This window comes from Microcaecilia unicolor, chromosome 1, assembly GCF_901765095.1.
Source record: "Microcaecilia unicolor chromosome 1, aMicUni1.1, whole genome shotgun sequence".
Taxonomy (NCBI): domain Eukaryota; kingdom Metazoa; phylum Chordata; class Amphibia; order Gymnophiona; family Siphonopidae; genus Microcaecilia; species Microcaecilia unicolor.
The window spans coordinates 239,355,501-239,379,697 of NC_044031.1; the positions used below are offsets into that span (position 1 = coordinate 239,355,501).

The following is a 24,197-nucleotide window of genomic DNA, read 5'->3' on the forward strand; positions in this document are numbered from 1 at the left end:
GAAGACTAAACTTGAATCTGAAATGCAACCAGAATATAAACAGTACAGATATCTGGGAGGGGCTATGGATTGATCAGCTATGATTAATGGAAAGAAAATTATCAGGTATGATACATAATTTTACCTTCCATATCATCAAGCTGATCAATCCATAGACTGGTGGGATGTACCGAAGCAGTACTCACCCAGGGCGGGACATTGAAATCCCTGACCGCAACACTGAAGCTCCAAACCGGGCCTCCGCCCGAGCAGCCACAGTCAAGCGGTAATGCTTGGAGAAAGTATGGGCCGAAGCCCAAGTTGCCGCCTTGCATATCTCTTCCAAGGAGACGGAACCGGCCTCTGCCATTGAGGCCGCCTGAGCTCTTGTGGAGTGAGCCTTCAGCTGGATAGGCGGCACCTTCCCCGCGGCCACATAAGCCGCTGCAATGGCTTCCTTGACCCATCTTGCCACTGTAGGCTTCGCAGCCTGCAGACCCTTACGAGGACCTGCAAACAGGACAAACAGATGATCCGATTTCCGGAAATCATTGGTCACTTCCAAGTATCTGATGATGACTCGTCTCACATCCAGACATTTGAGAGCAGAGTATTCGTCTGGGTAGTCCTCCCTACGAAAGGAAGGGAGACAGAGCTGCTGATTCACATGGAAGCGAGAAACAATCTTGGGCAGGAAGGAAGGCACTGTGCGAATAGTCACTCCTGCCTCAGTGAACTGCAGAAAAGGCTCTCGACATGATAGCGCCTGGAGCTCGGAAACTCTTCTGGCTGAAGTGATAGCCACCAAAAAGACTGCTTTCAACGTCAGGTCTTTCAGAGATGCCCTAGACAAGGGTTCAAAAGGCGGCTTCTGCAAGGCTCTTAGCACCAGGTTGAGATTCCATGCAGGCACCACTGAGTGCAGAGGAGGGCGCAGGTGATTAACTCCCTTGAGAAAGCGCACCACATCTGGCTGCGAAGCCAGGGAAGCACCCTTCAGGCGGCCCCTGAAGCAAGCCAAAGCCGCCACCTGGACTTTAAGGGAGCTGAGCGACAGGCCTTTCTCCAGACCTTCTTGCAGGAACGCCAACACTGAAGAAATTGGAGCAGTGAAGGGAGAAAGTGAGCCTGCTTCACACCACGCTGCAAAGGTACGCCAAACCCTGGCGTAAGCAGTAGAAGTAGAGCGTTTCCTCGCTCTCAGCATAGTGGCGATGACTTTGTCTGAGAAGCCCTTCTTTCTCAGACGCTGCCGCTCAATAGCCAGGCCGTAAGACCAAAGGGGGAGGGATCCTCCATCACCACGGGACCCTGATGCAACAGGCCCCGCTCCACTGGCAGCCGCAGAGGATCGTCGACTGAGAGCCTGATCAAGTCCGCATACCAGGGACGTCTGGGCCAATCCGGACCCACCAGGATTATCCGGCCCGGATGCTTTGCCACCCGGCCTAGCACCCTGCCCAACATGGGCCAGGGCGGGAACACATAGAGAAGCTCTTGTGTCGGCCACTGTTGGAGAAGAGCATCTACTCCCAGGGATCGAGGGTCCCGTCCTCTGCTGAAAAAGCGCGGCACTTGGCAATTGGCCGATGACGCCATCAGATCTAGGCTCGGCTGGCCCCAGCGCTTCGTGATGTCCAAGAACGCCTGAGCCGATAGTTGCCACTCTCCGGGCTCCAAGGTATGGCGACTGAGAAAGTCCGCCTTGACATTCATGACTCCAGCAATGTGGGCCGCTGACAGCTGTTCCAGGTTCGCTTCCGCCCACTGGCATAGATTCATGGCCTCCTTGGCTAGAGGGGCGCTCTTGGTACCTCCCTGGCGGTTGACATAGGCCACAGCAGTGGCATTGTCCGACAGGACCCGTACTGGCTTCAACGCCAGTACCGGGATGAACTCTAAAAGCGCCAACCGAATGGCTCTGAGTTCCAGGAGGTTGATAGACCACTTTGCCTCTGCAGGAGACCAGAGTCCCTGCGCTGTCCTTCCCAAGCAGTGGGCTCCCCAGCCCGTCAAAGAGGCGTCCGTCGTGACGACAATCCACTCTGGGGACTCCAGAGGCATTCCTGCAGCCAACTTGTCTGTCTGCAGCCACCAGCTCAGCGCCTTGCGCACTGCTGGGTCCAAGGGAAGGCGCACAGCATAATCCTCCGACATCGGAGTCCAGCGCTGCAACAGAGAGTGTTGTAGTGGTCTCATATGAGCCCTGGCCCAGGGCACTACTTCCATCGTGGCCGTCATAGAGCCCAACAGCTGCACGTAGTCCCAAGCCCGAAGAGGAGAGGCTACTCGGAACTGGTCCACCTGAGCCTGAAGTTTGACAATCCGATTGTCTGGCAGGAACACTCTGCCCACTTGGGTGTCGAATCGAACTCCCAGATACTCCAGGGACTGAGTCGGGCGCAGCTGGCTCTTCTCCCAGTTGATGATCCACCCCAGGGAGCTCAAAAGAGCAACTACCCGGTTCACAGCTTTGCCGCACTCTGCATAAGAGGGGGCTCGGATCAACCAGTCGTCCAGATAAGGATGGACTTGTACTCCTTCCTTTCGCAGGAAGGCCGCGATGACCACCATTACTTTGGAAAAGGTCCGCGGAGCAGTAGCCAACCCGAAAGGGAGGGCTCTGAACTGGAAGTGTCGTCCCAGGACTGCAAAACGCAGGAAGCGTTGATGATGAGGCCAGATGGGAATATGCAGGTACGCTTCCTTGATGTCCAAGGATACCAGGAACTCCCCTGCCTTCACTGCCGCTATAACAGAGCGGAGAGTCTCCATGCGAAAGTGCCGAACTTTCAAGGCCCGATTGACCCCTTTGAGGTTGAGGATAGGTCGGACAGAACCTCCTTTCTTTGGTACCACAAAGTAAATGGAGTAATGTCCCTTGCCAATCTGATTTTCTGGCACCGGAACGACCGCACCCAGGCGGATCAGGTTGTCCAAGGTCTGCTGCACTGCCACAGCTTTGACCGGAGACTTGCAGGGAGAGAGTACAAACCAGTCTCTTAAGGGTCGGCAGAACTCTAGCTTGTAGCCGTCTCTGATGACTTCCAGCACCCAAGCGTCTGAAGTTATTGTGGTCCACTCGCCCAGAAACGAGGACAGCCGCCCTCCAATCTGCACTGGGGCGTGGACCAAGGCCCCGTCATTGGGTACGAGACCCTGGGGGAGGACCGGAGGGAGCACCTCCGGGACGGCGGTCTCTGCGAAAGGAATGCTGCTTGGGGGAGAAAGTCCTCTTGAAGGAAGAGGGGGCAGAGGAGCCCGACCTGCCCGGGCGGTACCGACGGGCTTCCTGAAACCGTCCTCTGGAGGTACCGGAACGAGTACTAGCCCGAGCCCGGACCTCTGGTAACTTCTTGCCCTTAGACGTGCCGAGATCGGTCACGATTTTGTCCAGCTCGACCCCAAAGAGCAGCTTGCCTTTAAAAGGCAATCTAGCCAGGCGGGATTTAGAGGCGTGGTCAGCAGACCAATGTTTCAGCCAAAGCCACCACCGCGCAGAGACAGTCTGAGCCATGCCTTTAGCTGAGGCTCTCAAGAAATCATACAGCAAGTCTGCCAAATAGGCTAAGCCCGATTCCAGGGCCGGCCAATCAGCCCTCAAGGAATGATCCGAGGGGGAAGCCCGCTGCACCATAGACAGGCACGCCCTGGCCACATAGGAACCGCAAACCGAGGCCTGCAAACATAAAGCAGTCGCCTCAAAGGACGACCTTAAGGCCGCCTCCAATCTTCTGTCTTGGGCGTCCTTTAGGGCCGTGCCACCTTCCACCGGCAAAGCCGTTTTCTTAGTCACCGCAGTGATTAAAGAATCCACGGTAGGCCACAGATAGACCTCACGTTCACTTTCAGGCAAAGGATAGAGGCGGGACATAGCCCTAGCCACTTTGAGGCTCGCTTCCGGGACATCCCATTGAGCCGAAATTAAGGTGTGCATGGCATCATGCACGTGGAAGGTTCTAGGCGGGCGTTTCGTCCCCAGCATAATGGCAGAGCCAACAGGGGCTGAGGGAGAGACGTCCTCCGGAGAGGAAATCTTCAAAATGCTCATGGCCTGCGCTAACAGGTTGGGCAAATCCTCTGAGCTAAAAAGCCGCGCTGCAGAGGGGTCATCCGCTCCAATCGAGCGGGGATCCGTCTCCTCCAAGGAATCCGCAAAGGACCGTTGGGAGAACTCAGATACGCTGCCCTCATCTACATCGGAGGAGACAAGGTCTTCCAAGGCCTGGGAATCAACCCGAGGGCGTTTACCTCCGGGGACCTCAACCTCTTTACCAAACGAGGGAGCAGGGGCAGCGTTTTGCATAAGGAAGGCCTGATGCAGCAGCAAAACAAACTCGGGGGAGAAACCCCCCAGACTGTGCACTTCCGCAGCCTGGGCTACAGCCCTACACGCACCCTCAACCGGCGCTCGCAAGAGCGGGGGAGAGACATGCTGCGCATCCAAAATGGCGTCCGGCGCGACACTCCGCGAAGGAGCCGCGCGGGAAAAACGGCGCTTAACTTTAGCCGCTTTGGTGTCGTCACCCAAATTAAGGGCGTCCATGGCATTAATATCTCCCTCAAGGGCGGCCCACGAAGAAGCCGTCCGAGCCGCGTGGCCGGCCAAGATGGCGGAGGCGAGCAGCGGGGGATGGGCGTTTATGGCGGGAAAAACCGCCACGCCGGAGGAAAGACCGGGACACTCATCGGTCACGAAACTGTCACCCAACAAGGGCGAATCAGACTTTAAGACCCCCGCATCCCCTCTAGAAGCGCCTAAGCGATCCGGGGAGCGACTCTTTGCGCCCTCGCCCTCCGACGCCATATGCCACGTGGAGATCAATCGGGGAACCCCCTGCCCGCTATAAAAAGGTAAAAATTACCTGCTTTCCGCTCCGAGCTGTAACGACCTGGTGTCCCAGTGAGTAGCTGCAATAAACGTTTAAATAAACGTCGAAATAAACGCCTTTAAGGACGTTCAAAATTTTTTTTTTTTTTTTTAACGGAGCCAGCGGGAGGGGGGAGAAAAGGAGGGACCTGGCGCCACCAGGTTTGCACTTGCTCAAGAAGAGCCCTCAACCCCAGGCACTCAACAAAACCTAAAAATTAGGCTTGGAGGCCTAGCCAGAGCTGCTGCTGTGTGTGACCACCACCTGCTGAGATAGAGAACATACTGAGGAGTTTCCGGCAGCACATGACCACATATAGGGAGGCAAAAAGATTGCTCTCTATCTCCACCTGCTGGTAGATGGACACAACCCACCAGTCTATGGATTGATCAGCTTGATGATATGGAATATACCATGCCAACACTAACTTCCAAAAACAAGGATCCTACCTATGAAAAGGAAGTGCCTTAAATATTATAGTGGGGACCTAAAATACAAATACATTTATCAGGAAAGCTGAACAAGCCAAATTACTACAGAATGCTACATAGAAACTTCATGCTAACAGAATACCTCAGTCACACACAGAGAACACAAATGCCAAATACAGAATAAGTGACCACAAACTCTAGAAATATAAATTAAACAGAAACCCCAAGAAACCAGACCTTGCATGTAGTACAACACCAGAGAAACAAGAAAGAAAGGCATTTCCTCCTGTTCAAAATATAAAGATAGCACATGACAGGGATGGTGTTAAGGGCTGCAACTAGGGCAATTGTGCTTGGTTCCCTGGCCAGAGAAAGCCCGTCTGCTGGAAGCTGAAGGCGCAGCATGGAAATTGGGTCCTTTCCTAGATTTCTGTCCTGGGCCCCAGCCATGTTTAAAATCAACTCTGGCAAGATGTACATTCCAAATCCAACATATTATATTCACAATTGAAAATACAATAATTTTTGGTACCTTTTTGTTGTCTGGTCATTTTATTTTTTCAAATCATATTGGTCCCAGTCTCTGGTTTCTGCTTCCCTCTGTCTTCTCTTAACTCATTTGCCAGGGTCTCCTATTTGACAGTTCTTCTTTCTCCATGTCCATCATCCATCTCTGTTTTCCTATATTTCCTTGTCCAGTATCTCCTTTGTTCATAACCCCTCATCTTTCCTCTGTGCACCTATGCACCCCATGCCCAGCACATCCCTTGTGTTCCTATTCTCCCCTTTGTCTGGTATCTCTCCCCCCTGTGTCCATATACCCCTCTTTCCAGTGCCCAGCATTGTATCTCTATTCAATACCCCCCTTCCCTCCCTTGTCAGGCATTGCCCCTCTGTGCCCATATGCCATCCCCATACAGCATCTCACATTTGTGTCCCTGTCCCCACCTAATGCCCATCATCTCCCTTCTGTATCTGTACACCTCCCTATGTCCTCTTTCTCCCTCCTCCACACCAATGTGTCCCTCTCCACTCTGATCCCACCCCAACCAGCTTCTCTTCCTCTCTCTCTCTTTCCTTCCCCTTATGCATCTGGCTCTCTCTCTCTCTCACTGTGGGTTCAGCATTTGACCCCTTCTTCCTTTATCCCCTTGTCCAGCATCTCTCTCGCTTCCCTCTAACCCCTCCCATAGGTCCAGCACCTGTCTCTCTTTGCTCCAGCCCTCCTTGACTTGGCCCCCCTCCTAACAAATTAAATTTTTTGCTTTTTTACAATTCTGTTTTTATTTTTGTATACTTAATTGTATATCCTTACGAAACTCTCTTCAACTTTTCGATTTTTTATGCTGTATATCTTTGTCTTTTAGTCTTTATCAATTCCAAATTTGATGTACACTGCAATTTCTCTTATTGTGCATTGGTCCTCTTCTATGCAATGTTTAAAGAACAGAGAACTCCCTTTTGCACCTCAATACAGTGTTTATGAAAAGACAAATTCTCTTCTATATCATATGGCTTAACCTTCTTCTGTCTGTATCATATATCATGTAATTTTTTATGGCAATTAGAATAAAGCATCCAAAACCAGTAAGACTTATCTGCTTTCTGAAATGGTCATCAGCAAAAGGGACCCCTATCAAAATTGAAAACTTGAAGAGAGTTTTGTAAGGATGTACAATTAAGTATATAAAAAAAAAAAACAATTATAAAAAAAGCAAAAAATGGAATTTGGTAGAAGGAGGCCAAGTCAATGATTACACGTTGATACCACAGGGCAAACACTCTAATATTGAGCGCAGACAATTGCTGGTGCCTGGGTGCATATATGAGACTTAATATTTCCCCCCCCCCCCCCCCCAGATCAAATCATTGGTTCTATTGTAACAAGTGGTAGTGAACTTCTGACTATCTTAGTTATCATAGAAATAAGCAGAGGAATTTCCCAAGTTCATCTGAATAATGTCTTATAGACTTTTCTTTTAGGAAATTATCCAAACCTTTTTTTAAACCCCACTAACCTAACTGCTTTTACCACATTCTCTGGCAATAAATTCCAGTTAAATTACACGTTGAGTGAAGAAATATTTTCTCTGATTTGTTTTAAATTTACTATTTTGTAGCTTCATTGTGTGCCCCCCTAGTCCTAGTATTTTTGGAAAGAGTAAACAAGCGATTCACATCTACCCGTTCCACTCTACTCATTATTTTATAGACCTCTGTCATATCTCCCCCTCAGTCATCTTTTCTCCAAGCTGAAGAGCCCTAGTTGCTTTAACCTTTTCTCATAGGGAAGTCGTCCCATTCCCTTTTTTTTCTATTTGTCACCCTCATGCACCTGTACATAATATGTAAACTGGTTAGCAAATCCCACCCCATCCCCTTTCCTTTCCTCCCCTCCTAAAAAAAGGTAGTGTAAAAATCCAACAGAACATGTGTTTCAGTCTCAAGAATCACTGCAGCGGTGACCAGACTAGGAGCAATGGGAGGAAAGCTCTATTACAATAAGGGATACATCTCTCTGTAGAGAGGGCTTATGGCACAAGGACAGAATTAGTAGGAAGAAGAAAGAGGAGGTGGACCAAAAGAAGAATCCAAAACAGCTATTTTGCTAAGTTTGGTTTTACTCCACTTCATGCAATTTTACATTTCAAAAGGACTCCACATAAAGGTAAGAACAATGCATAATGTACAATCACTGGTTACAGATTTTTTTTTTCTTAGTCAGCTTTTCGTGTTCAAATTTTAAGATACATAAATTTGAGCTCAATAAGCACTTTTATAACCAGAAAAATTAAAATGAAAATAGTGAGATTATTGCAGGAACAGACCATTTAAAGCAATCTATGCCTACTGATATTAAACAAAACCACTGATTTCTTGTTTACAATAAAATGAACTTCTGAAAAAAAACTAAAAGCACAGCTCCACATGAAAAACACTGAATGCACAAGGTCTCTTTTCTAGAATTAATTTATAATGTTCCACTTGCTGATTTCAGTCTTCCACTTTCAACCAGGATCCTGATCACACTTGAGACATCAATTCCTTTATGGGGAAAAAAAGGAGGGGAAAGGCAAATTATGAATAATTAATACTACTCTTTTAGAATAAAAATAAAACAGTTAAGTTTAGAAAGTGAAATTATTTAATGGTGTTTATCCTAGCTTATATATCAAAGAACAAAATTACAGTATTGCTTTAACATTTTTAAAAAAATTTAAATAAAGTGAAATCTTAGAATAGATTCCTTAAGGAACAGGGAATCATTTTAAAAAATCTTGAACTGCTTTGCAGCCACAGGCCTGCAATTTAATTTTGAAAAGCAAACTCCCTACAGAGCTTCTCTTTGAATAGTCATGGGCTGGCCAGCAATTCTACGCCTGCAACATCAGTGCTCTAAAAGATATAAGTATTTCAAAATTAAATTTCAACATATTGCTTGCTGCTCCTGCCCCTACCTTTTGCAGAATACATTTTACACCCAGTAGGGGAGGACAATATTCAGTTGTCAATTTTATCCAGGTAATATATTATTGCAAAACCTTGCCTGCTGCAAACAACATTTTTCACACTTACCCCACTGTTTACTAAGCAGCACGGCAATGCCAACACAGGACATTCAAAGTGAAAGGGCTGTGTAGGCATTAGAGCATGGCAGCCCTAGCGCGATTTAGTAAACGGGGTAAGAATTTGAGCACACTCTAGTTACAGAAGGACCATTTAAAATATTGTCTTCCTTATGACACTATCAGATAACTGCTGCCCTGCAAAATTTTCATCTGCAATAATTTTGTAAGCACATACATCTACAAACTTTATACTCGCCAAGGAGAAAATGTTTTTGTCAAAATACATTTTTATACCTGGCATAACACTGATATATAATAATACATGCTTTATAATTAGATTTTGGGGAAAAGGAGATTACTTTATAGCACTTGAAAACTGGCCAAGGCTCTTAACTGCCTGCTGTGTGGCTACTTCCGTTTGCTCTCAGCAGCACAGCAACCCAATCATCATGCTGCCAGCAGGATCCAAGTTTTGCCAGATAATAAACTCTGATTTTCCTAAGCCTCATCTATTTGTAGGCGACAAAAAGAAATTCAAAGGAGGGCTAATTTCTAAGAATGAGTTATCCCTCCACCCCCCCTAAAAAAATGATGGTCATATGGGTAAGCAGCATTATATACAGTTACATTACCTCTGAAAGCTGGATTTGTGGAAGCAATTTGATTAAGTGTAGCAGTCACTTCAGAAACCTCCATGTCTTTGATGCTATTAAAGAATTCAGACATGGCTTCATTCTTGTCCTTTGATGCATTTGGAAAGGCAAATGGAATGTTCCCTGGAGTATCTGAGTTAGATGTGGATGGATTCTGCCTAGAGAAAAGACCCTGAGAAGATGAGGAAGAGACTGGCTGCCCAACAGGGTTTTGGAACTGTTGACCCAGAGGTTTCTTTGAAGCAGCACTAAAGATTGAAGAAAGGATATTTTTATTCACTTCTGATGTACTAGGAGTGGTGGCTGTTATTTGTGGGGGTTCAGCCTGTTGGTTGATGTTGTACTTTACTGGCTGCCCTGTAAAGAAAAAATGATATACAAAGATTACTTCTTGCAGTAGTAAGTGCAATGATAATTATGGGCCCCTTATCAAGATGTGCTAGTGGTTCCTGAGCAGCAATGCTGATGGAGCCCATTCAAAGTGAATGGTCTTTGTCAGCATTACCGTACTGGGAGCCGCTAGCATGGCTTGATAAGAGGCCCTATATTTGTTGCTCACAGAAGAGCTGAAAATTATGAAAAGCAAAATGATGTATACATTTTACAAATAGTGATTTTTTTCCTGAAATATCACAAATATTTACAAAGTAAATTATAAGCAAACAAAAACATTAAGGAAAAAAATGCAGGCATTAAGGGAGTCTTTTACTAAGTTGGGCTAGTGTTTTTAACTGGCAATAAATATATGGGCGTCTCAGCATTTAGCGCGAGCTAGAAACACTAGTGTACCTTAGTAAAAGGCCCCCTAAATTATGAGGCAAATCCATTATGTTTGAGTCTAGTCCCCACTAAAGAGAAGGGTGAAGTAAAACCATAAAAAAAACCCCAAATTAAAACAAATTAAGAACAGATATCCTATATGAAGTCAGTTTATAGTTCTATAGGGAGGGTCATTAACCAGCCACCACCCTCAACAACACTGCAGTCTCCAGAGTCACAGATGTAACAATCCTTCAAAAACATTTCCAACATGTGAAGGGCAATTCTTTAACTAGGTGTCCCTTTGTGCACGTATTTGCACAAAAAGTACCACTTCTGGGTATTAGCGTGTATAAGTATGATAGAACACAAATGCAAGGGATGGGGGTGGGGTGGCAAACATATAGGCAGAACATGGGAGCAGTATGGGCTGTAACACTTAATACTGTCAGTTACACTCACCCTGGCTATATTTAGGTGCCTGCAGTTATGCCAGGTCTCTGGTTCGTGTAACTGTGGATGCCTAAATGTAGTGTGTTGATACCAGGTTATGCTAGTATTTGGTAATGAAATCTGGGTACTCAGAAGCAGTTAAAGAATTAGCACGCGACCGTGCAGCATTGGAGCACCTTCAGTGAACTACTCACTTTTAGAACTGCCACCATAGGGTCTAAATGGTGACTATTCCCATGGTCACCTACTATTCAGTTACAAGAGATAGTTAAAAAGGTTCCCAATATAATTAATTGTTGTTCCATTTGGAGGAATGCTTTCCTCCTAAGTTGTGTAGTCCAGTCACATTTGGGAATTTTTCACCTTTTGATCACAGAATAAAAGCTTGTGCTAATGAATAATTTTTGCAGATAATGAAATATCTAAAAACACCAAAAAATGCTTTCAATTTCAAATGGTGACAAAGCTTAGGTGGCTCTCTTGTTCCTAGAGGTGTAACATATTATTGTAAAACACCTGTGGCAAACACATTTTTCACACCTAGAATTTGAGCAGATTCTAGTTGTAACATATAGAAGATACCACAAGATAAGGACCATTAAAAAGGCATAAATGAGCAGCCTGAATGGAGCAACAAGTGCACGAAGGGTCAAAAAATCTGCAAGAGTGGTATGTAAGTAGTGGTGAAAAGCTGATGTGTATCAACAGGAAAGAAGCCTCAGGATAACAGATATCTAATGATCTTACTTTAAACAGCAAAATAGTGTGATAAGATGGTGTCAGAGCCAGAGGAAAAACACTTCATTATAGGTCATTACAAGGCCTCACATAGAGACATATTTTCAAAGCACTTTATAAGTCTAAATGCTTTGAAAATGAGCCCCTTAGAATGCTATGTTCAGTTCCGGAGGTTGTATCTTAGAAGAGATATAGATAGGCTGGAGGCAGTTCAAAGAGATAACCAAAATGGTGTAGAATTTGCACCAAAAGCCCTGTGACGTGAGACCATAGGATCTAAATATGTGTTCACAACAAGACAGGAAGGACTGGGAACGGGGTGAGGGAGAAGGATCTATCAGAGACATGAACTTTATTAAATGGAAAGGAAGTTACAGAATTAGGGGTCAAGAAGGGCATTTAATAAGTCCCAAAAAAAAAAAAAGGCCATCTCACAGCCATAATCAAACAGGAAAAACATCTAGATTTTCTGTTCAATTATGGTTGTGAGATGGATGCATTTGCAGTAAAAACATCCAAAATGAATAGAAGTGGGCTTGAACCTGGGTCCCTTGGTTCACAGTTCGCTGCACTACCCACAAGGCAACACCTCTGACCTATTTGCTGCTTTGTTCAGAATGGTCATAATACCTGCAGCTGACATACAATCTGGTTTTCTTTTCCAGTTTCACTTTCAGGGGAGAGGGAAGGGGACAGCAACTACTGTGGAATTAAAGAGGGGTCATGCCTTAATCCCTCCAGTGGTCAGTTGCTCAATTAGAGCAACCTTTTGTAACTTGGAGGTGACTTAACAGGTCTAGATAAAAATGTCCTCTTTTTTAGACATGGACTTCTTTCTCCATTTGAAAATCACTGTTGGACGTCCTACTTTTGGGCCCTCCCTAGTCCCACCCAAAACATGCCCACAACATGCCCCTTGCTATTTGGACAAACTGTAGTGTGAAACATTCAAACTCTGACTTTCCAAAATCAAGATTTGGATATTTTTAGCAGATTGATTCTATTTAGGCATTTTAAAACATCCATCTGCTTTGAAAATGAGCACCAATATTTCACAAAGGGAAGATTGTGGAGTTGTAGGTAGTATGCCAGAAAAATTACCGCATATACTTGTATATAGGTTAAGGTCAAAGTTTTGTGGGGAGGGGGGCAGGGGCAGTCTACCAGCCTGTCTTTTCACTGCCCTACCCACTCATGCCGATTCCAGCATCTTCCCTTTCCCCTCCCTATGCCCTCATGGTCTACCCCTCTCCTGCCACAGCAACTAAGATCAGTGTCCCCCCCCCCCCTCTCTTCTCCATAGTGGCACTTTCGGTGATATCTGTTCCAGAAGTTGTACAGCCTTTTCCACACCAATGCGGGGTCTTCCTCTATAGGTACATTGCTGGGTCATTTCCTCTGTCCCACAGGAAGTACAATGATGCACTTTCTGTTGAGCAGAGTGCATAACTTGGCAGCATACCTCAGTGTGGCCTTTAGAGGAAGGCCCTGCACCAGTGCTGAAAAGGCTGTATAGCTTTGAGAACAGGTATCACAAAGTGTCAGGATGAGGAAGAGGGGGAACATGCTATTTTTGCACATTTGCTGTGGCAGAGGAGGGTAGACCATTGGGGGGGGGGGGGGGCTGCGGCAGGGTTTGGGAATAGGAAGGGAAGATGCTGGAACTGGCATGGGTGAGTAGGGAAAGAAAGGGATGGAAGTCATCCCACCAAGGACATAGAAAATAAGATGGAATGTGTGTGGGGGAGGGGGGGGGGGGGGGGTGTGGGCAGATGGGATGGACCGTGAAGGTCTTTATTTGCTTTCACCTACTATGTTACTTATAGCAAACTACACGTCTCAGTTACTAGGTGTCACCATACACAGTAATCATTAAGAAACCCATACAGTTTTAGTCATTACGTTTCACAGTAAAATCTACAATGCAGAAAACAAAATATACATCTGAATCACAAAGAGCCAGTCCGCAAAGACAAGGGGTGTAGTGGTGCTTGGTGGGTGTAGTGGTGCTTGGTGGGGAAGGTATGCAGGGCGTGACTAATGGAATTATTCCCAATCCATCCATATGTGTGTATCTTATATATGCATATTGGTGTTTCTGTGGTGGTACTTATCTGTTGACTCTGTGTGCTTCTCTGATCAGAAGAGGAGAGGCAGTTTGAAAGTAGTAATTCTTTAACTGCTGTGTTTCATAATGTATCAAATTTTCTCTGCTACAGGAACTACTTCTCTCATAAAAATGCATTGAGCCATTTCTTGAGGGGCTTTTTTTTTTTTTTTCTGGAACTCCCAATCCAATCTGGCCCATTTCAAACTCAACAGGGGCAATTCTGTAATGAGCCATATAGTTTACTGCTGGAGAAATTGTGTGCAGAAAAATTCTAAAATTTGTCCAAGTTTTAAAATTCTGTTTAAATTCTGAATTATTCTGTGTAAAATTCCCCTATAAGGCCTGACATTGCCCCCTCTCAACTCTCTCTCTTACTGCAACCACATCTTGCCTTGCCCACCTCCATTTTCTTCCCCTAATTCCCAACAAGACCACAATCCTGTGTAACACCAAGGCTCCCCCCAATCCATATACACCTACCTCTTTTACTCCCCAAATACCAGGTACCCCCTCCTCCCCCATCATGCAGATAATTAACTTCTTCTATCTCCTTCCCCACCACATACACACACCTCTCATTCTTCCACCCACCAAGCTTGCTTCAGAGTCCCCCACCTTCATGGCCCCTTCCCAGCTTGCTCCAGTGACCCCCCCCCCCCCCCATTTCAACTTGTTCAAGCAATCCCTAGTCCTGTGGCACGCTCTACCTCCAGCCTGTCTTTTCACTGGGTTTTCCACTTCCATTACATTTTCAAAGTTATTCTGTTTCTAGACAAAGATATTCTCAACCCCATATGTAAAATCTCTTTCCAACATCTGTTGGGTTTGAAAGAAATTGACACAGGTCACAAGAACAGTGCATTAATAATTTAATAATTCACGCTGCAATGGGCTAGTAGCCTTTTTTTTTCCAGCAGAATATTCTGAATCATAACCATCAGGTATATCTTACACAGAAAATCAGTATTTGCACAACAAATTTAACTAGGCCAGTACTTCCCAAACTTTTTTTTCCCACCAAAGGAACTCCCATTTTAGTATCACAAAATTTCATGACCCCAGAATCTCTGCTCTGGACTTTCTCTCTCACGTGCCTCTGCTTCAGGCTGGTCGTCTCCTCTTGGTGAGCTCATGCAGGAAGTTATAACATATTGTTGACCTGCACAAGCTGATGACATTTCTATCCTACCTGTTTTTATTTTTTCTTTAACTGCAGGATTGGTCATTATCCCAAATGTGGACTTACAGAGCCCATTTGAGATCGTGACCCACAGTTTAGGAACTGCTGGCCATGGTAATCTTCTTTATAAAGTATTAGTATAGAAAGAGTTGCTAAAGGTTGCTTTGCAGGGCCGGTCTTAAGGCGAGGCAGCCGTATAGGGCCTCGTGCTCAGGGGGGCCCCGTGCGGCGCACCTGAGGTCGCCCCACCCCGACCGCCCGAGCTCCAGTCCTCCCTCCCTCCGAACGGTGCTCGACAGCGGCGTGGTGGGGGCGGTCCACCCCAGATGTCAGCGGGTGGGGGGTGCTCTACTCCCGCTGCTCCCACCCTGTCCTGCCTTTAAAAAAACAATTTTGAAGCGCCAGTGTGACAGGCAGTGCCTCGCGTCTGCCCTGCTACTAAAAATCTCTTTGACGACGTCGTTGGGCCTTCCCACACTGAGTCCCACCCGCCCTCGCAGTAATTGGAAGTTACCTCAGAGGAGGGCAGGACTCAACGTGGGAAGGCCCAACGACGTCGAAGAGATTTTTAGTAGCAGGGCAGACGCGAGGCACTGCCTGTCACACTGGCGCTTCAAAATTGTTTTTTTAAAGGCAGTGAGGGTGAGGAGAACGGAGCTGGTAGGTGGGTTGGGGGGGAGGGACTCAGATGGGAAGGAGACTGAGGTGGGGAGGGGGTTCACGGATAGGAGAAGAGGGTGGGGCAGGGGTTCTTTGATGGTTGAAGGGGACTGGGGAGGGGGTTCTCGGATGGGAGAAGGGGACGGGTGGGGAGGGGACTGGGGTTCTTGGAAGGGAGAAGGGGACTGAGGTGGGGAGGGGGTTCACGGATGGGAGAAGAGGACTGGCACTGGAGTCTGAGAAGGGGCCATATGGGAAAATGGGGGCCATGGCTGGTGGGAAAATGGTTCTGAAAAGGGGGGCCCTAATACAAGGCATGTGGATGAAGGGGGCTGGAACTGGGGGTTGAAAAGGAGGTTAGGTGGGATAAGGGGGCTAGTACTGGGACTGGAGGCTGAAAAGGGGCAGGGTCTGAAAAGGGGACAGGGAGAAGTGGCGGGGGGGGGGGGGGGCTGAAGCTCGGGACTGGTGGGAGAAAAGGGCTGTGGCTGAAATGGGGGACTGGTGGGATAGTGGGGCTGGAACTGGGGGCTGAAAAAAAGGGGCGGAGAGAGGGGCAGATCCTAGATGGGGGAGCGAGAGGGAGGGCAAACCCTGGATGGATGGGAGAGGGAGGGCAAATTGTGGATTGAAGGGGCAGAGAGAAAGGGCAGACAGTGGATTGAAGGGATAGAAAGGGCAGACAGTGAATGGATGGGGGAGAGAGAGAGGACAGGGGCAGATGGTGGATGGATCATGGAAGGGGCAGAGATAGAGGGCAGATGTGGATGGATCATGGAAGGGGCAGAGATAGAGGGCAGACATTGGATGGAGGGCACAGCAGAGAGGGCAGACACTGGATGGCAGAGAGAGACCGAAGACAGATGCTGGATGGAAGGAAGACAGTGAAAAGAAGATGAGGAAAGCAGAAACCAGAGACAACAAACTGTAAATAAAATATAAATTTTTATTTTTTTGCTCTAGGATAAAGTAGTATTGTAGATGTGTTAATAAATGTTTATAACAGAACATGTAAACAAGGTAATCTTTTTATTGGACTAATTTTAATACATTTTGGCTAACTTTCGGAGAACAAAACCTCCTTCCTCAGGTCAGGATAGGATACTGTAACAGTACTATACTATATTGACCTGAGGAAGGATGTTTTGGCCTCTGAAAGCTAAATGTATTAGTCCAATAAAATGGTATTATTTTATTTTCTATATTTGTTTTATTTCTATTTGTTAATTTGTAAAGTGGTGATTGGTATTTGTTAGTTTTTTTTTTAATTTACATCTGCTGTCTTTATATTTTGTACAGTACTAGGGGACATTTTCTGTTTCTGCGGTGTTGCATTGTATGCAGAGTCTGGCATCTTGGGGGTTCAGTTTAATTTTTGTCTAAATAGAAAGTTTAAATATTACTACTTATTGTATAGTGGATTAGGGTGTATCTGTGTTTGTGAAAAAGACATGGCTTTCAGTTGGCATTGACTGTGCAGGATCGACGATCTGTACCATTCTGTCTGGTTTCATTTTACAATAGGTGAATTGATGTTCTAGTGCTCACTGTAGTGTTTTAAGATGTTTTCCTTTTCTTTGTGTGATTCGTAGAAATGACTGCTTATGGTATGGTAGAATTGCTCCATAGGTCCTGAGTATTTTGTATTCTCAGCATACCTAGTACTGGATTTTGGAGGGGGTGTTAAAAAATGACCGGGAGGGAGGCCTTGGAGCTGGGGGGGGGGGGGGGGGGGAGGGGGGCCTTGGAGCTGGGGGCCCTAGGGGGGGAGAAGCCCTGGAGCTGGGGGCCTTGGAACTCGGAGGGAGGGGTGGCCGGCCCTGGAGCTAGGGTGGGGGTGGAGTTAGGATGGGGGCAGGGCTAGGGTGGGGCCCCATCAAATTGGTCTGCATAGGGCCCCGCACTTGCTAAGACCGGCCCTGTTGCTTTGTATTACAACACTTTGGACTGCTGGAGGAACATGGGAAATTTTCTGCACAGCAACTCACTGTAGTAAATTCCAAGATCTTGCCACTGCAGGTGGGGGAGATTCTCAGTAAGTCTCTCTTCAAATATGAGCATATATCTGATATGAGATCCATCTGATCTCTACAAAGTTGATGTTGGAAACATTTTAAAGAACATATGAAAATACCTGCATAAAGTGTTTGTTAGATAGCATAGATGCACACTATCCACACATATAAAATGGTTGCCAGTGATATTTTTCAAAGAGTCCAAAGGTCCTTCTCTGGAGACCTATGCAACTTGATGCCCCAATATACATAGGAGCACAACAGAGGAAGTCTTGAATATGTTTGTTTTGGAATTACAAAGAAACTGGTGGACTAATGCTGGTTGATTTTTTATAAACAAATTGGCTGGCCAATTTTAAAATGTTTCCTTTTGGTATGGGGATAATGGTATGGATCTATAAAAGAGGTGGTTCCTCCTTGGACTCATTCTCTAAAAAATGAGAAGCATGCCTTTGATCACAGCAGTAGCAGTAGTGAAAGAAGTTATTTCAATAGTGATTACCCGTTTATGTCTTCTTGACCTAGCAAGGTTGTGGCACACTGACATGAAGGAAAATTTGTGGCCTTTCCTCAAGAAACCTCGGTTTTTCAAATGGGTAGTAGGGTATTAAAAAAAAAAAAAAAAGTATTCCAACATAAAATTTCAATCTCATACAGAATCTCAATTTAGACTGCTAGCACTCCCCTATTTGATTACTTTCTGCTAAGGTAGATGTGTTTCTCTGGTGAAAGCTGCTATTGATGGGCCTTGTTTCTGCAATAGATCTGGCTATATTTGTGACTGATAAGAGTTCAAGGGGTGACTGGAAGAACTTAAGAGTACCTTTAGAGGTTAAGGCTGCTGATTATTATGAAAGTCTGCAGTAAGGAGTTAAGTTAAAAAACTACATATCAGCACTGGCACAAGATTCTGTAGACGCTTTAACTCAGCTGTAATTTCCATAAGACATTATACTTGGTCACTGGTTCCTATTTTACGCCTTTCATTTAAAGCAGTGATTCTCAACCTTTTGTAATTTGGGGCATACTTTGAAGCTTTCCTGATCCTCGAGAAATACTAAACCAAATTTCTTAAAGTTGTCATATTTGCTAGTCACTGACCATGATTGTTAAATGCCAGAAAATATATAAATCTACAGTATTAACCCAAAACATAACTAGTCAGAGGCATAGAAGAAAGTATAGGGACCGTGGCAGGATTTAATGCAAGATAATTCCCTCCCTTCGTATGTTCACAGATGGTCAGTGAACAAAATAAAACAAAAATAAAACACCACCTTTTCCAACATGGATAAAAAGAGTAACTGCAACTGCTGCCTCACCTCCCCCCCCCCCCCCCCCCCCCCAAAAAAAAATACCTGTGTTTCTGATAGCAATATGTGTGCACTAATACAACTGGAAGGAATTATGTGCCATAAAATTCAAAATGCACCTAAATAATACAACATATTGAACACTATTTACAGTACTCTGGAAACATACACAGGCACTTAACATGAGGCTCCCAGTCAGCCTTGGATCTCCAGCACAGCACCATCAGAAATCCTGTGGTTACCAACAATTATAAAATTAGTTGCCTATCAATTTTTCTGTAGGTTGCCAAACAGCCACTAGGCTTCATGTATGGTGGCCTTTAGATAATTGTTTAGTTACTAGGGAACCCAGGGTTCAAATTCAACTGCTGCTCCTTGAGATCTTGGACAAATCACACAAGCCTGCATTGTGTCAGGTTATAAACTCCGATTGTAAGCCCTCTAGGGACAGGAAACTATATACTGTACCTGAATATAATTCACATTGAAGTACTACTGAGAAAAGCATGAGCTAAATCCAAATCTAAAGTCCAGTACTACGCTTATTATGAAGCAATACAAAACTTTACAAAATTCACTCAAGACTGATGTAGCAGTTCTACCATACCATAATAGCACTAACTTCTAGGAGTCACACGAGGGCCTACTTAGGAAAAGGAGCACCATAATCATTGCTGTGGTTAACAGAACATCAATATTCCTATTGGAAAATTAAACAAACTGGATTACTACAGATTGTCTCTGAGGGATCATTCAATACTTACAGAATACCTGATCTCTTTTACACATGCAGAACATATATAGATCCTCATCAAGTATAAGTAATCACAAACTAAAACTAGAAATATGTAGATAAAAATTAAACTGAACTCCCAAGCTAAAATCCGCATACAAAGCAACAAGCAGAGAAAGAAAATTAGTGACAAATGCCTCCTCTACTGTGCAACATGTAAAGACTGGTGTAAAGTTCTAAAAGTGACATCCCAATTAAGAAATACAAATGGAAAATAAGGTGATACCTTTTTCACTGGACTAATGAAATATATTTTGACTAGCTTTCAGAGTCCAAAAACCTCCTTCTTTGGTTCTAGACATTTTAATGAGCTGAAGAAGGAAGTTTTGGCCTCTGTATTTAGCTTAATAAAAAGTTATCACCTTATTTTCTGTTTGCTTCTTTTACATATTAACCCTTAAAGCGGACCAACATGATTACCACACTATTTTTACCTTAAATTAAAAATTTTTTTTTCTACCTTTATCTGGTCATTTAATTCTCCCAAGCCAGGATCTCCTCTTTGCCTCACTTATTCTGCCCCTTGCCCTCCGAGATCACCTCTCTGTCTCTCTCCCCCCTTGCCAAGCAACACCTCCTCTTTGTCTTTCCCTCCCCCCACTATACAACACCCCCTCTGTCTCTCCTCTCCACCATACAACACCTCTTCTCTGTATCTCTGCCAACCAGCATTTCCTCTCTGTCCCCTTGTCATCCAACATCTTCTGTCTCTCTCTTCCCCTGCCAAGCAGTACCTCTTCTGTTTCTCTCTCCTCTTCCAGCATCGCCTTGTCATTATACCCCCACCATCTAACATCACCCTCTGTCACTGTACCCCCCAACCATCTAGCATCACCCTTGATCACTGTGCCGCTACCATCCGCTCTCCCCCACCACCGTTGCCCTCTGTGCACTCTCCATCATTGCTCTGTCTCCTCCCACCACCATCCAGCACTGCCCTCTGTGAACTCTTCCCCCACCACCATCCAGCACTGCCCTCTGTGCACAATCCCCTCCTACCATCCAGCATCGCCCTCTGTGCTCTCCCCCCACTATTGCCCTCTGTCTCCTCACCATCAACCAAGGACTCGCATCAGTGCACTCTTCCCCACCCCTATTATTATCTTCTGTCACTCCCTGGGTCTATTTTTTACCTCAAACACCCTCCTTCTCAGTTGGCAGAAACAACAAATAGAAGCCACGTACATCACCACTACCCTGTGGAAGATGCTGCCAATTCTGCCTAACTTTTGAAACCGAAAGCTACATCAGAAGGGCTGCGATTGGCAGAATCGGCAGCAGCTATGGCCCCACACCTGGCTTCTATTTGTTGTTTCCCCTAACAGAGACCTGGGGAAGCAGCAGGCTTAGAGAAGCCAGTGAGTGAGTAACTGAGCAAGTGGGAGGGCGGTGGAGGTATAAAAAAAAAAAAAAGGCAGGGAAATAGGTGGGGGGGGGGGGGGGGCTCTTATGGAGGCAGCAGACACGGCTGGTGAGCTGCTGGTCAGCAGGGAGGAGTAGTCATGATTGGGGCTGGGGAGACAACCTACATTTGGGGAAGGGCAGAATCTTCGGCACACCAGGGAGATCTCTGCGGCACACTGGTTGAGAAGCACTAATTCAGATTACTGCAGGAGAGAATATGGAGGAGGCATGCTGTTTCACATTCTCTCTTTTTAATAATATTTACATTTTATTTATGGTTAGTTAGAGAAGAAAGAACATAATGAGAGAAGATGCTGCAGAATCTTAAGTTGATGATTTATTTATTTATTTTTATTTATTTGTAGCATTTGTACCCCACATTATCCCACCTATTTGCAGGCTCAATGTGGCTTACATTTGCTGTAGTGGCGATTGCCATTTCCGGTCTACAGAGTTGCACATGGTTTTACATTCAGTGCATACATACATGGTATAAAAATACATTGGGGCATATTTTCAAAGCACTTACACTTACAAAGTTACATGGTAAACTATAGAACTTTGTAAGTCTAAGTGCTTTAAAAATGAGCCTGCTTGTGATCTTGCGTAGGTGTCAACATTATATTGTTGCTCGGTTATCGACATTAGGGTAGATAGTGATAGTGTTTGGCAGTGAGATTAGTCAGCATTGTGTGGTTACATAGTAATCGATTTTAGATTAGAAGTGGGATTGTTTGTTTATTAAAAGCATTGAGGTTATTCGATCGAGTGATTAAGATTCTTGGGTAAGGTCCACTTAGTCATCCTGAGATGTGCAATTAGGGCTTATTCAAAGACCACTTTTCTTTGCAATCAGAGATTTTGGCAAGTGGAAAAATCCCAGTGTTCACTGATTGGTATAAAAGTATGGAAATGTTCTGTCCAGATGAACAAGAAAGTTTTAAAGAAAATTTGATAGGACTCACATTTATGGCACACTATAAAAATATTAATTTAGTTACTGTGGTGTTTTGATTACCATATTTCATGCATTATGTGCATTTTTGCAATCTGCAAGACCTCTCCTGCGTGCTATATATGTGACAGCGTTATACGGATTTTTGTCCTGAATTTGGTACTCTATCCCACTCTCCCCACATTCGTTCCTGTCTCCAGTGTCAACAGTGATTAGGATAGACAGCCTTAGGAGGCATCGGGGCCCTTTCCTCTGGTATCAACACAGGAAGTTGTGTCAGAGGAGATGGGATGTACCAGAAGGAAAGGCACTTGGCGCCACCACAAGGCTGCTTGTTTGGATCGCTTCTATCACCAGAGAAAGCAATGAAGTATATGTATAAGTATATATATGAGAATGTTATATGTGTAAACGGTTATTGTATTTGAGTGCTTGCAACAGGTTGAATTTACTACATAAGCAAAACATTAAAAAAAAGAAACCACTCAAAAACATTCTTTAAAAGTAGGGTTTCAAAGATTATTTTTACCACAATAAACGATTGGAGCAGATGAACGATTTAGATTCTTCCCAGCTTGTGGTGTCAAAGCCTTCTTCTGAGTAGTACTGCCTGCTCCTTTATTCTGAACTGGTTTAGGATTTGATGCCTAAAGTAATACAAACATTTATCATTCACTATACTCAGTTCAGTTTCAGATTAATTAAAATCCCTGTGAACTAGAAATCAAAGTTATTCTTGAATGAAGAAAAATATACAAGTATGGACTAGAGCTTCTCTATTTCAAGTTTTCAGGATGCTTAGTGCAGTAAATGCTATATTTACATTTACCAAGAAAATGATGCACCCAAGCTGGAACAAATTTGGGTCACAACAGCCACCTCCAAAATTTAGATGACAGGGGAATGACAATCTCACAAGGGCAGGTAGAAGAGGAGGAAAAATGGGAGCAGAGGCAGCATCAAGAGGGAGCAAATAAAACTATGCAAATGAGCAGAATGTATGGGTTGTATGGTCTCCATCTCCCATTTTATGTTTCCAGGGAATACTTTTAAGGCAAAAGTTTTGGACAGCACAAAAGATTTTTATTTTATAGTATTGAATCTTTTATCTATTTTGCTGCCTATTCATTCTTTTTCCAAACATCTACATTCTATCATCTTCCATCTTTTAAAACTCTTTTCCCAAACCGATCATTCCCACTTAATTACTTTCCCTTCATTTTTTCACCCTCTTTTCACATGTCAACCTTAATCAGACTCACTCCCTTGATTACTTCTACTATAGTCTTTATACCCTCAGCATCCTGATCTTCCCCATCTACCCATGCTCTGCATCCTTTTCATTTTCTCAACCATCACTTTTCCCTTACTACTTTCCTACCCCCCCCCATTTCCTCTCCCTATCCATCACTCCATCTGTACTCTTCTTTTCCTTCTCCACATACTTCTCTCTTGCTCCTTATTTTCCATTCCCTCTCCATACATTTGTCCTCCTGCCTAACTTCTTTCTCTCTTTAGTAACTTGCTATCCTTTTGTAGTCATCTCTGAAATACTACCTCTTCTGCTCTCTTGGTGGCAACCACACCAGCTCTACATTTCTTGGGGCCAAGTTAATTCCAGCCTCTTCATAAGTATGTCACATCTGCTCTTTATGGACAAATCCCTGGTGCCAAGATGTAATGTCTGGATACCATGACAAATCTGCTACTCAGTGTATATCCAGCCCTAGATATTCCAAATGTTCAGTAAGAACATAAAGGAAATTACATATTCGGCCCATTAAGTTTTAGAAATCTTCATTTAAAGACTTTGTAAAACATATTTTTCTAAAGCTAAATGGTTACGTTATAAACCACAGGTTGTACATTCAATTTATTATATTAATTCAATTACAAAATAAAACATTTTATGTTTTGATGGGTCTTCACAGAATGACTCATAAGAGGGACATCAGATTAATAATTAAACTATTACCAACAAGTAAGAATAAGCAAGTTAATTTCACAGGAAAGGATTCAGTATTTATAGAATTCCTAAGAATTGAAAAGTACTAAGTATTTTGCGAACCATTCAATATTAAGAAGTGACAAACTAAACTGGAAGGACTCATATTATGGCAAATCAGATCCAAATCACATCACACAAACTATTTGAATAAGGAAGTTAGAAAGCAGTTTCAATATGTTATGATTTGAAGGCTACTTTTCAGTCAAAATTACAATACATAGACTAGGAAGTAAAGATCATCAGGCCAACTTTCACTGAGGAAAAGCAAAGTAGACTGTAACAGAAAATAAGCCTCTTCCAAAAAGA

The 24,197-nt window shown here is 44.5% G+C and overlaps 1 protein-coding gene across 5 annotated transcripts in view; it reads right to left on the minus strand.

Annotated features, from left to right (window-relative positions):
• Positions 1-7,882: 7,882 nt before the first annotated feature.
• Positions 7,883-24,197, minus strand: part of LOC115471274 — a 171,053-nt gene continuing 154,738 nt past the window's right edge. For all 5 annotated transcript variants that reach the window (XM_030205002.1, XM_030204978.1, XM_030204984.1 and 2 more), the window contains exons 16-18: positions 22,413-22,530; positions 9,483-9,860; positions 7,883-8,326 (exon numbers count right to left, since the gene is read on the minus strand). In XM_030205002.1, the coding sequence (XP_030060862.1) occupies positions 8,253-8,326; positions 9,483-9,860; positions 22,413-22,530 (570 nt within the window). In that variant the 3' untranslated portion in view covers positions 7,883-8,252. The remainder of the gene's footprint in view (positions 8,327-9,482; positions 9,861-22,412; positions 22,531-24,197) is intronic.